The sequence below is a fragment of the Ictalurus furcatus genome, chromosome 7 (genome assembly GCF_023375685.1).
Source record: "Ictalurus furcatus strain D&B chromosome 7, Billie_1.0, whole genome shotgun sequence".
Classification (NCBI taxonomy): Eukaryota; Metazoa; Chordata; class Actinopteri; order Siluriformes; family Ictaluridae; genus Ictalurus; species Ictalurus furcatus.
This window is the reverse complement of record NC_071261.1, coordinates 6,265,718-6,281,048: the sequence shown is the minus strand read 5'-3', so window position 1 is coordinate 6,281,048 and position 15,331 is coordinate 6,265,718. Positions and strand designations below refer to the sequence as shown.

Sequence of the window (15,331 nt, the reverse complement as noted above, 5' to 3'; positions counted from 1 at the left end):
CTTTGCATTAACAGCGAGTTAACAGCAACAGATTCCAAATGCAAATGCCACATTGGAATTAACTCTAGACCTTTTATCTGGTTACTTGTAAGTAAAATAACGATATAAGCCTCAACAGCTTAGCAGACAATTGTCCAATTACTTTCGGTCCCTTAAAAAGAGGGGCTGACATATAAAAAGTTCTGTAATTCCTACAGCGTTCACCCGATCTGGACGTACATACCCAATATCCATAATGCAATATACCCTAGTAGACAGCTAAAATAACAATAATTTTGTCAACGTGTAAATATTTATGGCCTTGACGGTATGTACGCTCAGTTGATGTCAGTTAGTATTGTCAGTCATTCCAAATTCATATGGCATTTGGCTCATCATCTGTTTTTACTCGGGAAAGACACTCTTTGGCATATTTTGGGTGATACAAAATGCATAAGTGCATAAGGCATTAAGCACCTATCAGATCTTAACATTTCTACAAGACCTGTTCAATTATTTGTGCATATAAGGTCAGGAGTTGAAGCATGAGGAAAGGGAGAGAGAGAGAGAGAGAGAGAGAGGAAAGCTAATACATATGGGTCGCATGATACAGCACAACTCAACAGCTCAAGAGCCCTAGTGAAAACTCATTAGAAGTGGACGGGTGGCAAAGGCCCACTGCTTGTAGGCATATCAAATGGTGATACAGTGCATTTGTTACAATAGGTTGCCTCATTACAGCCAGGAAAATGCAACCCAATGACATTGTAACTAATGAGTATTTTTACCCCCACTGATGACATGCATTGCTCAGAGAGAGGCAGTTCTCCCCGTGGCGGAGGTCCGGGTTCCGGTTGCATAACCACAGCTGCAGCTGATCTGTCATATTCACTGTGTAGCTTTTTTCCATCATAATAGGTATTAGTGCCATTCTTGTCTTTGCTTATTTCATGCTGAGGGATAGCAGATGGGAATAACAATAAAAGGAAGAGAAAAAAGAAAAAAAAAAAAAAAACAGGCAAAAAAATGGCAGACGTCATATTTTGGTCATACGTTGGAGTTTGCCAATATTTCTAATGCATTAACCCTTACAACTCTACCCTATTTTTGTCACTTCCTTCAGTATCTTCCATAGGCAGTAGTCATACGCAATCATCCTTTTTTTTTCTTGAGGTTATACAGATTTGTGGTAGAAAAACATTTTTTTTTTTTAATTCAAGTGTGATTTTATAACTCTGAGCGAAGTTCTTCTATTTCAAATGATCCATGCCTCATCGCAGAGAATCAAATAGTTCCCAAAAGTATGAAACCTGAAAACACTGATGGAAAAAATGGCTGCAAATTGCGGCCATCAGGTCCTAATAGGTAATGTCCCACTGACGTCCACGGTTTACCTTTCTGCCGTCACAATCTCACAATGCTGAGAAAAAATTAATAAACTGTGTGCTCCATAGCACTGTCGCTTTCCATCGCTCTGCTCATTGTATCTAATGCTGGACACCAACAAACATCCATTCCAGTACGTGCACACACACTCAAACTAGGGATGGTCCTTATGCCTAATTTTATTATTCGGATATCCATTAGGGTTTATGAGCGGATATTCAGTTAACAGTTAGCGCGGGGGGGGGGGGATTATTTAATATAATGTAATCAGGTATAATTTTCCACTGAAATTAAACAGTCCACATGTCAATTAAACCTTCTGTCAGAGACAGCAAAAATGGTTATGTCTGACAGATATAATGTTGAGGATTTTTTATAAAAGCACACAGTCTGGGCAGACGCGGTCTAAAGCCCCAGCACTGCCAAGCTGTCACTCTTGGGCCCTTGAACAAGGCCCTTAACCCTCTCTGCTCCAGGGGGCGCTGTATCATGGCCGACCCTGCACTCTGACCCCAACTTCCTAACATGCTGGGGTATGTGAAGAAAAGAATTTCATTGTGCTGTAATGTATATGTGATCAATAAATACTCATTATCATTATAATGTGGGTGATGAAGGACTTCTAGTGAGAATGATTGTGTGAAACGTTTTCATTATTACCGCCAATTTCTCCCCAGTTTGGTCACCTGTCAATGCCCAGCTCTCCCCTATCATATGACCGCTACCAACCAAAAAGTGGAAGGCTAACATGAGCTTCCTTCGAGACACGTAAAGCCAACCAACCACAGCTTTTCAAACTGCTCCTCATGCTGCATCACAGGGCAGAGTAACATACTGGGAGGAAAGCACTAATCGCCCTCTTCCGCATACAAAAGCTCACAGGGACAGTACATCATCCCTCCCACTCACAGAGCACGGCTCCCTTGCCTCCAATCAACAGATGGCTGTAGCATCGTTGGGATCTGACCTCGCGATCCTAATCCTAGCCATAATATTCCTTTTTTTTTTTTTTAAATCAAAATAAATGACGTGTCTGGCTCTCTGCACGATATCCAATCAAGCGTAAACTTTACATGCGTTTCTAATGAAATGGTAATAAACATCCTTCTGTTTCGAAAACGATCTTAAAAAAAAAAAAAAAAAGAAAATGTTAATTCTTATTAAAAATGATCTAAATATAAACAACAGCAACTATACTGTTAAATCTTGTTTGGTGATATGAAGCTCAAACATTTGCATCCCCAGTGACATTCTTTAATTCATTCATCTGAACGGGCCTCATTCAGGCGTCTTCTCTCTTATAAAGAGTCAATGCATTCATTTTAGGACATTTAAGGCATACACGCACGTGTCTGCTGTGGGCATTCACGTTAGGAGAAAGTCAAGAAACCAAATCATCATAAGTAATTTGTTTGAACATTACCGATAGTGGAAGGGGAAAAATAAATAAATAAATATATAAATAAACAAACAAACAAACAAACAAACAAACATAACTCGGAACTGGAATAAGCACAAAGACACTACTCAAAAGCGTGAAGACAAATAAGAAAATGCAAGGAGATTTGCAATAATGCAAAAGAATATAAAGGAATATCTGTAGAACCGAACTTGCATTTAACGTCTTGTTGATTTCATCATTCCGAAACAGAAGTGTGTAAACTTCTGAATAAGCTTCCGGTGCCTGGATAAAAGTGTTTACGGCCCGAGTCTCCACAGTTATTCACTCTTCTATGATTTGTTTTTCTTCCTTTTGTTCGGGTTTTTCTGCACAAATGATCACGTAGGCAACTTGAATTGCTTTTCCTTGTCAGCTTCCATTCAGATATTTCCTGCATTGTATGTGTTTACAAAAGACAGCCTGGGCATAAGACACTCGGCCTCCAGGTGATGGCAAATTTGCAAATAAATAAATAAATAATATATTGAAATATGAGTGCTGCAGTAATTTTAAGAGCTCAATAGCTGTTTATACGCAATCCAGTCCTTACAATTCTTGATGAAATCTCGGCTATCATAATTCTCACTCACTATTCACTGGCCAAATTTGTAAAGAACAATATGTGTATTTTATTACATTACTGTAGGAGAACATGGTGGACATATTTACCTAGGACATGTTTGTGAATAATGGCTCGCCTGCATCTTTTCATTACTGATTTACTGCAGAGCCAAAAAAAAAAAAAAAAAACAACCCCCCCCCCCCTAATTAACGTTATAATAAGGGTGTCGAGCACAGTGCATCCTCCAATAGTTGTTCAAAGGAAAGCAGCAATATTAATGGCTGGTTTATTAGTTAGTCACTGTTTCTGTGGGTGAAACCTCCGCCTTGATAAACATACTGTGTGTAATACGTGACGTTTTGGCAGGTTTTGAGTGAGATGGCGCATGTACCCATGACTCACTCACTCCATTCATTCATTCATTCATTCATGCATTTAATCATTGTTTAGAGGTCATGTTGATTTGCCTTTGGTGATGCCCACAAAACCCCCTAATAAAAGGCCAGAGTGGAACGCCAACATGACCACAGAAAAAAATTAAAAAATAAGCCTCTCTCTGAGGTAGAAGCTGAAGTATTTTTGACTCGCGTCTACGAGAATAAAAAAAATATATTATCTAGCCACAGCACCTAAAAAGGATAAAACAATATAGAGAGAAATAACAGAGGTGAATTCGGTGTCATCCATCATGCGCTTATATATGGTCAAAATAAAATGGTTTAACCCAAAACAGAGTTTAAAAAATAAATGAAGAAAGAAAGAAAGAAAGAAAGAAAAAGGATTACTGCTAATCAACAGAGTTTATCTGCTACCAGGGAAGGCCAAACCATGACGAAGCTCTTTTTTTAAATGGAACCGGAAAAAAAAATAAAAACATAAAATGTGTGTTTACATTGAATAAAAGATTTGAATTCGACAGCAGAAAACGTTTATAAAACACAGTAACGCGTTTACAGGATTTTCGTGAATACCAAACGTTTTTGTGTAAACGCTCACACGAACGGTTTCGGCTTGATGAACGAGGCCCACAGTCTCTCCCATTTTCTTCTGTAGGCTCGCTGCACTACAGGTGCTTGAGGTCATGTGGTACAAAGTCTATCACGCATGGACATGGGCAAAAGTGGAATAGCGGTCGTCTCTGTTCTAAAACGGTTGCACGAGTGCAAACGCCGCAGAATCGATGCTGTCCTTTAAGAAGAAGTATTACTACAGCATGTACTTGGCTTCAGAAAGCAACATATCTGATAAGTAACAGATTATAATCCGAATCATAAACGCAACTAGTGACTGGGAAAAGCAGGTTAGATAATACTCATGCATTTTTTAAATTTCGAAATATAGTTTGATTTCAATTTTAAACTAAATGTTCACACGCATTTATTTCCGACAGTTTGTTCAGTGTCCTCACAGCACGTGAGCGTTATCCGCATGGATATCGACCACGGTGACATTTCAAGTGTTTTAATAATTGGACTGTGTAATGATTAATCAAATGTTCACTTTTCACTGTCCAGACTGATCATCAAAATTTCCTTCAAGGGTGCATGCCCCCATTAACCCCCCCCCCCCCCCACGCCCCCCACCGAACCCCAACCCCGATTCCCGGAGAAGGTGCCGCGTTCAGCCACCAGGGTTTATGATGTTCCAGTGGGAGACGGTGAAGAGGCTCAGCAGCTCGGATGAAATGGGTCGTACCGAGGAGAATGCTGACACTAAATCGCTTCTCGATTCCCGTCTCTGTATAGAAAGCTGAGCAGCTTTTAGACTAATTACAATCTACAGAGAAGCCAATGCACTTTGGAGAGGAAGGCCAGCAGCTCTGGGTCTCTCTCTCTCTCACACACACACACACACACACACACACAATAAGCTTCTGTCATATCTCCCTGTTTATCCACCATCCTTGTTGTTCACTCTCACATTCCCTAACATAACGAGCTCTCTGATTGGCTCATCTCACTCTAGTTATGACAGATATTATATCCTCACCATTAAAAAGTCTTAATACCTGATACACACATTTACTTCATTTTAAACTCTCCCCTTAAGCTGCCAATAATTACAGACGGGTGCATATGACATTCCCAGAGCTGCCATTATCATACCTATGAAGATTTTGTCCTATTTATTTAGTTACTATGAGGCCCCAGGCCTTTCCTGAATCATTAGCTTACTGTCCCGTTCTAGTGATACAAAATAATGGCATTGACTAAACAGACTCATGGAATACTCAAAAGCGTTTGTCGGAAAATACCTGGAGAAATACACTCATATCATATCACAGCACATTAAGTTAAAGCACCTACCCAGTCCAGGTGGTATCTCTGGGCAAGGAGGAATAGGCTTGGGGGTTGTGTGTGTGCGGTTGAGCTCAGGCTTGCCGCTGAGTGGGAGCTGTTCTGAGGCGGGTACATAGCTGGGGAAGGTGGCATTGGGCCTGGCGCTGGAGTAGTTGTAGTAGGAATGGTGCGGCCAGCGTGAAGCGTTGGCGCCGCGGCCATTGTTGAAACGGCTGAAGATGTCAAAGCGCTGACTGTAGACGTCAAAGTAGAGGATCATCATGATGAGGAAGTGCACGAGGCAGAGCAGCAGCACAGCCTTGCAGACCCGCTCCAGAGTGCGGCCCAGCATCAGCCGGCTCATTGTCGAGGGCACGCGGCGCCCGCCGCTACAGTCATCCGCTCAGCAGCTCCCCCGCCTCGCTCCGCCCTGCCTCGCCTTGCCTCGCCTCACCTCACCTCTGGGCAGCAACACAGACGAATTACCTGCAGGAGATGAGATAAACACAATGTTGCTTGAGAAGGAATGACAAGTCTGGAGTAATCTCATGATCACGCCAGCATTTTTCTGAAGCTGTTCGAATTGCACACACAAAAAAAAAAAAAGAAGTCTTTTGTATTCTGTGTTTGAAAATCTGCTACTCAGATTCCTCTCAATGGCTGTTCAGATAACTAGCCAACCTCGAATGCTTGGATTTTTGCCAGCTTAGTCATGTATTTCATAGATTTTTAACCAACACGTGGGCTACAACAAGCTTTCATTATGTCAACACTTTCTTGCAGCCATTCATTTGACAGCCCTGATTTACCATGGAGCTCGCTTGAATTATTACACATCTGAACGCCACGGGAGATCACATTATTAAAGCCTCGTTCTCATTTGCATCTTCCCGGCTCTGTGCTGTGAACAAAAGTCCAAAAGCATTTTCGGAACCAAATGCGCCACACGCAAACAAACAGACAGAGATGAAGTTATTTTCACAACAATTGTAAGAAAATGACTTTCTGTAGACGTGCTCTCCCGGGCCTGGGATCAACCGGAGTGGCCACTGAAGCCTCACTGCAAGCCATTTCAGCACTGATGGCTTTTTCCCACTCAAGCAGAACTGGGGGAAGATGAGGGAAGCAAACAGAAGTCCGGGACGCTTGGCGCTAATTTATCACGCTCTTCTCTTCTGAAGTGATCACTGGTGACAACTTTGGAGGAAAAGACTCCAGATTTCACATTCGACTGCCTGGTGGGAACTCCCAGGTGGAAAGCTCTCAGTCTGGCCACTCCTTGCTAGGACCTTACAGCATGCGAGGGTGGTCGATGGACGATGTGCTCGAACATGTGTGCGGCTATGCAAAGACTGTCCTCGATGTGCCTATTCTCTCTGTAACAGGTGAAGCAAATCATAGCTCTTGTAGAGCTGAGCGCCATCTGGGAACATTGTATATCTGCAGAAACAGTAGCACACTTTCGCAAGCTCCCTCCTCTGCCCTACTTTTACCTCCATAATGAATCAAAGTCAGCAGACAATGAAGCACCGAACTTCATTTGGAGATCTCTTCTCTTCTTAAAATGCAGAAACCTGGGCAAGCAGCAATCTTCCCTTGTGGTGTTCTAGGATGGATAGACAGGAAAAAACCCTCAGTAAGAGCCCTCCACTTACAGCTGCAGGCAGCCTGCACTAACGCCCAATGGGCCCCAAAGACTATATCTAACATTATAATGCAGTCTTTTATTTAATGATCCCCCTCCTGTGAAAACTTCAGATACTGTTTGTTGTTTCACGGCTTCGGCTCATCTGGGAGCATCGATACAACGATTTCATAATGCAGTGCCAAAGTCCAAGTTTTTTGGTCAATACCGTATGAACGAGAGATGAATGTGTGAACAAGCTGAGCACAGAGAGAGAGCGAGAGAGAGAGAGAGAGAGAGAGAGAGACCTCAATAGTAATGATTGTGAAATATTCATCAGAAAAACTGCAGGGGCCTTGTAGAAAAGACTCCTGGCAACATCCTGGGCTGTTTATTCTCCTTGCAGTTATTACCAAACAGAGAGCTTTACAGTTTAAGTATTACGGTTGGTGCAGCTCAGAGAAGGGGTTTATGGGTAAGTGTAGCGCACAGAGGAACAGTATGGCATGTGTATCTGTGGCACTTTGCATCAACCAGCCTTCAGGCGAACAGTGACTGGCTGAAGTAGAGGGGTGTGTCTGGAAACATGACATTGTGACACCTCTTCCATGGGTTTTATCCAGGGTTTCAGAATAATACTGGAAATATAATTCCTTAATCTGACTGCAAACATGACATTGCGGTGATGCAGCGCTATAACGAGCATCCGGAAAGTGCAGCAAGATAAGGGAGGGGGGAGAGAGAGAGAGAGAGAGAGAGAGCTGCAGCTCTTCTCGTCATTATGTGCTCAGTTGTACTGGACACTGTATATAATACTAAAATAGTGTTTCAGTTCATCTTCGCTAACTAAAGTGTTAGGTTAACTAATATGAACATTAGGTAAAGGTTTATGCACTAGGGGCTTATTGTACGTCCTCTTTTATTACACAATATCCATGCTTGATTTTTTTTCTGTGAAGTAAATCAGAAAAACCCCAAAGTTCGCTAGAGGCGTAACGATACACCGCATTCATGATTCGATTCGGTTCACAATACTAGCGGCACCATTTCGATGTGATTCTCAAAATATTTCTACCTAAAATTTGTATGAAGAAAGATTATGACTGAAAAGACTCCTTTTTTTAAAATTTCCAAATCATAAACAATGCTAAACAAAGTGCATTTCTGTTTGTATAAAACGAAATAAATGAACAAACTGCTATGCGGTTTAATATTGTGTAGAAAACGCACTACAGGTTCACCAGATCTTAAAAATAATGCACAAATTTTTTTACTGAATAGACAAAGTCTCTGATCTGGAGAAAATGAGCGACTGAAACATAACGAGCTCAACAGCAGAGCCTGAGGCATCATCTTAAACGTAAATAGAGCTCCAAAGTCGGCTAAAATGACCACTTTCCGCTGCCTCTTTCTTGGGCACCGTAGACTGCAGCGGTGTGGGGCTGGTGTCGTTCGAAAGCAAATGAAGAGCCCTTTTGAACTGTTAACATGGTTGTGTAACCTTATAACCTAGAATGCATGTTGGTTGTCATGATCCAGAGCATAAGCGTTGTGTTCAGCATGCGCTCTCTATGGGTTGCGCAGATTGGGACTGGTGTTCAAACTGCATTAGACTGCACAATTATCAGAATGCGTACACTATACACGTTGGAAATCAACCATTTTAACGATGCACATCACATTTTTGCATCGCTGTCACACCCCTAGTAAACTGTATCAAAATGAAAAAAGACTTTTTTATTTTTTTAAACAAATAATAAGCAGTATAATGCTTATTAGAAAATCTGCCTCAGCACTAAAGCCACTTTCAATGGGCTACACAGTGAACTGGCACAGAAATAGCAGCAACGTATAAATATTTTACATTAAAGTCATAACTTAATGGAGGTTTCAAATATACAAGAAAGTCCTCCAAAACTGGCTACAAACTGGCAATGTGACAAGTGCAGAAAGCTAAAATTTTAATAAGACTCAGATTAAGCAGTGCTGATACAACATTTTATTAATTGGAAATTTAAAGCCAGCATTCACAATTCCACTGAAAGAGAATAAATGGAATATGACCAGCCTAGAGAACAAAAACCCTACAACCTAAATTAGCCAGAATGATAAAAGCCAGAGATAGGGACTCGGACTCAACGTTAATATAAAATGCTGTGTGCAATAAATGCAGCATCAAAATAAAGGACAGTAACATAATATAAGATTTTTTTTTATACTCAATGGCCACTTCATTAGGAACACAATATTATATATATATATATACACATACATACACACACACACACACACACACACACACACACACACACACACACATACATACATACATACATACATATATGAGCAAGAAAGAAAAAATTTTGTTACATCAGACTTGCAGCTCAGAGACTTGACTCAGACATGAAAAAGTGTCTTGTGAATATCTCTGATATGAGGTAGCCCCCAAAATAAACTATAGTGCAAGCAAGACCAACACAGGCTATGACTAAAACACACATGCACCTGACTGAGACGTTACTGATGTGGGCAGCATTAATCAGCCGAGGCTCTCTGTAGTATTGGCAAAGACATTAGCTGATATAACAACCATGGTATGCTTAATAAATTGTGTCAAGCAAAACAACAGGTGGAATTCAGATGTCTTTCAGGTGGAATTTAGATATCTTTCACAGATAAACATCTGTCTGAGCAGGAGGCCTGTCTTGCAGATACCAGATTGCTGGATTGGGCTGAAATCAATCAGTCTCTTACTGCATGCAATCATTAGTTCCAGTGTATTTCTCTCACTCTCTCTCGTCTTTCAAATTTGACAGCAGAGTATCTACAGAGACTTATTATAAGTAAAGGATATCTTATCAGTAGAAAAACATACCAAAATATTTAGCAGCCTTCTAGCACGATGCACAACGGCATGTTTTGGGTATAGGAATTACAAACTAAGCAAGAACTGTGGTGCTTGAATGTTTGCGAACCCTTTAGAATTTTCTACATTTCTGCTTAAATGTGACCTAAAACATCATCAGATCTTCACACAAGTCCTAAAAGTAGATAACAAGAACCTAAATTAAACAAATGAGGAAAAATATTTTACTTGGTCATTTATTTATTGAGGAACATGATCCAATATTACATAATTGTGAGTGGCAAAAGTATGTGAACCTTTGCTTTCAGTATCTGGCGTGAGCCGCTTGTGCAGCAATAACTGTAACTAAACGTTTGGGGTAACTGTTGATCAGTCCTGCACATCGGCTTGGAGGAGTTTTAGCCCGTTCCTCAGTACAGAACGGCTTCAACTCTGGGATGTTGGTGATGTTTCCTACATGAACTGATTGCTTCAGGTTCTTCCACAACATTTCTATTGGATTAAGGTCAGGACTTTGACTCTGCCATTCCACAACATTAACTTTATTCTTCGTTAACCATTCTTTGGTAGAATGACTTGTGTGCTTAGGGTTATGTATGTACACCACTGTATGTAAGGAATAAGGGTGGCGTGGACAGCTGAACAACTGATGTTTGGCAATTTCCATTGTGCCCATCATCCAAACCTGTTTTTTGTTTTTTTTCCTCCTAACATACACTAGCTGAGTGACTGCACATCTTGGATCACTGTTCCCCTTGCTCAATAAATAAACAGGGCAGACAAATCATAAATTTATTAGCTAGACAACCAGGCAAGTAAAATCTCCAGTGTGATCGCAGGAAAATTATACGAGTTTTACTCTGAAGTTTATTTTACTCGTTTTGTCAGTGTTTCCACATACCTGCATGATCCCGATTCATCTGTGCATGCTAATTAATCCACCCAGTAAAACTTATGCAACCATAATACACCTCAGCCAATGTGTGTAGTACAGCGGTGAGGTGTGTCACACCACCGTGAAGTGCATTCAGGGGGGAAAAAACATCATAATATAAAATAAAATGGGGACGTGAACTTGTGGGGAAATACAGAGGAAAACCCATGAGACTCTAAACAAGCCGAGTTGAATACGAAGCCCATCCATTCTTCACAGCCTCACCAGCTCATATTTATTTTATAGGAAGAACACTTCCCATACTTCTCATTCACAGCTCCATAATTCAAGGGCTCCATTTCAGTCCAGAAGACTGGATGTATCTGGGAGGCATTTTCCCACTTCACTCTCACTTCCAAGACCTGAAAAGTCCCAAAGCCAACCTCTTGGGGTCTCATCCAAAATAGATGAAAACAGCTTGTTTTGATAGCACTGATAGAATCACCTTCCAATTACATATATGCTGGAAAATACTTCATCTCACTTACAACTGCCAAGCATTTTTTTCCACCACAGTGTTCTACACCATGCGATCACATTTCAGTGCCCCCCCCCCAAAGTATTCAGTATTGGCAATATTGGCACCGTGGGTAAATTTGAGCAAAGAAGACTGTGAAAAATTGTCTATAGTTTAACCTTTTGTTAAAATAAATAAATAAATAAAAAATATCACAAAAATACTCTCATGGATATCAAACAAATGCAAAAACAACACAGGTTTATCCCCAAAAAATTATCTTTGTTAAATACACTTTCCTGTTCCTAGTCACCCAGGTGTACTAAAAATATCAGTGGGAATATACTTCAAAGATATTTTTCTTACATAGATTCATAGGGGTGCCTATAATTGTTGCACACCTATATTTAACAAAGAAATATATATATATATATATATATATATATATATATATATATATATATATATATATATATATATATATATATATATATATAAAATATATATTTATTTATTTTTTATTTTTTTGGATAAACCTGTGTGAGAGCAGAGTATTTTCTGTGAAGTTTTTGAATAACAGATCAAAAGGTTAAACAAAGAATTTTTCACAGCCTTCTTTGCTTATATTTACCAAGGGCGCCAATATTAGTACCGGGCACTGTACAGGACATTGTATATCTACTGGTACCCATTCTCCAACACTAGCTTTTCACACACACTGTTTGTCGAATCACATTACAGCCAGATGTAATTACACAAATGACGTCGTTGCATTCTCAGGAACACAAAATAACTTCATCTATGCAGAAAATGTTGGTTGTGAGTCTGACAGCTTACATTTCTAAAGGTATTTCTCGGAAAGCCTTGTGTGTTGAACAGCTTGCTTTGCTTAGACAGATATAAGTGAAGGTAAGATACTGTAACGTATGCTCTTACGCTGCCTAATGATTGCGCAGGCTGTTATTTAGGGAACGCAGTGGTACGTTTGGAAATCATACTCGTCTCAGGATATGTGTTTATAATGTAGACTCTATACTACAATGTGGTGTGAGTATGGATGCTTGGCCACTGTAAGAAGACATGACAGCCCAATGCTCTATTATTACCTTCACAAAGCATCGCATCCTCAGCAACAATACTGTTCCACAGTTTGAAAATAATAATAATAATAATAATAATAATAATAACAATAACAACAACTACAGCCATGCCATTGAACATCCAATCAAGCTCTGGCTATGTATCCTCAAGCAAATGAAAGCATCTGTAATAGTGTGCTAAATTTGTATGAAGGATCCTAGCTCTATTAAATGCTCAGTGAGGAGTTTAAACATTAATGAAGGGGGTTGATTTGATTTCCCTCAGATGCTCTTCAGACTCGGCTCGCTTCGTTACAGGGCATGGTTTGAGGCTTATCATTGGCGCTTATCAAGGTTACTTGGCTTAAATTACTCATGTCAGATTACAAGAGGCATGTGACATCTAGCGCTATATTTAAAGAGACAGATAATTGGTATCTACGATTAAAGAAGGGCTGTGTAAGTAACAGAAGCGCATACGGTAATTTAGTAATCGATTTAAATTAACAAGCCTGTAACGTTTGATCCGCCCTGCGTCGTATCGTCGCCGACTCTGCCAATAATGTGTGTATGACCACGGATGCATAGGAATGTGCAGGAGAATGGAGCTGGGAGAGAGGAAGAAATGACATCAATACATGTTTCTGACAGTATTAAAGATGTTAAAAGCTTTTTCATTCTTTGATTCAAATTGCTGTGGTATAATTGGAGTGAAACACTTCAAGACATGTTATTATTGGAATATAACTCAACTTCATGGTGGTAGTAGTTACTCCATTTCACGTTGGGATGCATCACAACACCCCGTGGATTGCTGGACACCCTGTTATGTTTTATTCATTTGCATATTATCAAACCCACACACAATCATTAATGACATCATCAGCATTCAAGAAAACTTTCTATTCTATTTCTACTATCTCGGGTCAATCCAAGGCCACTTGCTAGTCGCATACAGTCCCCTCTGAAAGTATTGGCACCTCAAAGCCAATTCTATTGTTTTCGCTTTACTCTGTAGACATTTGGGTGTGAGATCAAAAGATGGATATGAAATGACAGATCAGAATTTCAGCTTTTGTTTCCTGATATTTAAATCTAGATGTGTGAAACGATTTAAAACGTGGCACCTTTGGTGGCAGACCACCTGATTTTAAAAGGTGAGCAAAAGTATAGGCACAGATTAACAGTCTAAAGTAAACAACACTTAATATTTGGTAGCATCAACTGCCCCACTGACATCACTAAACTGTTGCATTTTTCATTTGTGTTGTTTTTCCAGGTGTGTACTGCAGCTTCTTTCAGTTCTTTTGTGTTTTGGTGGAAACTGGTCCTAGCTTCAGTCTCCTCTTCAGGAGGTGAAATGCATGCTCAATTGGGTTAAGGTGTGGTGATTGATTTGGCCAGTGTAAAGCCTGTCACATTGGCAGTGTGTTTTGGGTCACTGTCTTGCTGCATGATGAAGTTCCTCCCAATTAGATTAAATGCATTTCTCTGTAAATTAGTAGATAGATTGTTTCTGTACCTTCTGAATTTATTCTGCTGCAACCATCATGACTGACATAATCCATAAAGATTAGTGAGTCTGTTCCAGAAGCAGCCATGCAAGCCCAAGTCATGACACTACCTCCACCATGTTTCACAGATGAGCTTCTATGTTTTGGACCATGGGCAGATCCTTTCTTTCTCCACTCTGGCCTTTCTATCACTTTGGTAGAGGTTAATCTTGGTTCCAGAACTTTTGTGGCTCATCTCTGGATTTCATTGTGAATCCCGATCTGGCTTTCTAAATCTTACTGCTGATGAGTGGTTTGCATCTTGTGGTATAGTCTTTATATTTCTGCACTTGAAATCTTCTTCAAATGGTGGATTGTGACACCTTCACCACTGCCCTGCGGAGGTTGTTGGTGATGTCACTAACTGTTGTTTTCGAGTTTTTCTTCACAATGTTTCTGTCATAAAATGCTGTTGTTTTCCTTGGCCGACCGTTTCTACGTCTGGTTGCTAGCAAACTAGCGGTCTTGTTCATTTTCAGGACATAATAAATTATTGTACCGGCTCTGCCCAGCACTTGTGCAATGCCTCTGATAGATTTTCCCTCTTTTCCTAGCTTCAAAACGACTTGCTTTTCTCCCATAGACAGCTCTCAGGTCTTCATGTTGGTTTATCCTTTTTAACAACAAGTCTTCACAGACAAAACCTAGGGCTCAAACCAAGAGAAGACATTCAGAGCTATTCATTCATTGAACAATCAATTTAACAGAGCACACCTGGGCAGCAAGAAACCATGCTCTAAGTTGTTTAACACATCCAGATGTAAATATGAGGAAATGAAAGCTGAAGTTCTGATCTATCGTCTCATTCATCTTTTGATCTCAAACCCAAAATGTCTTCAATGTATAGCGAAAACAATAGAATTGGCCTCGCTGTTCCAATGCTTTCAGAGGGGACTGTACATCTGAGTTAAATAACCAGGTTTAATAAACAAACTATGATCAATCATTTAATCAAGTATAACTAACTCAACCACCATCAGCAAACTTCTAATTATTTTTAATCTTGGAAGAAAAAACGCTCTACAAAAGAAGACGCTGAAGGCAAAACTTTGCGTATCCGAGTTCATGCAAGCAATCCCTTAAACGGCTTGGACAATATGAAAGTAAACACATAAGCAATAGGGGAAAACAGAAGCTTTTCGAGCATGGCGTATGTGTCAGGGCCATAATT

General features: G+C 40.1%; 1 protein-coding gene across 2 annotated transcripts in view; it reads right to left on the bottom strand.

Annotated features, from left to right (window-relative positions):
- The window catches only part of b4galt2 (UDP-Gal:betaGlcNAc beta 1,4- galactosyltransferase, polypeptide 2), a 163,937-nt gene that overhangs the window by 128,867 nt on the left and 19,739 nt on the right, over positions 1 to 15,331 (bottom strand). The window contains exon 2 of one of the 2 annotated variants that reach the window (XM_053628021.1): positions 5,675 to 6,133. In XM_053628021.1, coding sequence (XP_053483996.1) covers positions 5,675 to 6,011 — 337 coding nt within the window. In that variant the 5' untranslated portion in view covers positions 6,012 to 6,133. Of the gene's footprint in view, positions 1 to 5,674; positions 6,760 to 15,331 lie in introns of those variants that run through there. The other variant, XM_053628023.1, reaches the window with a different exon arrangement.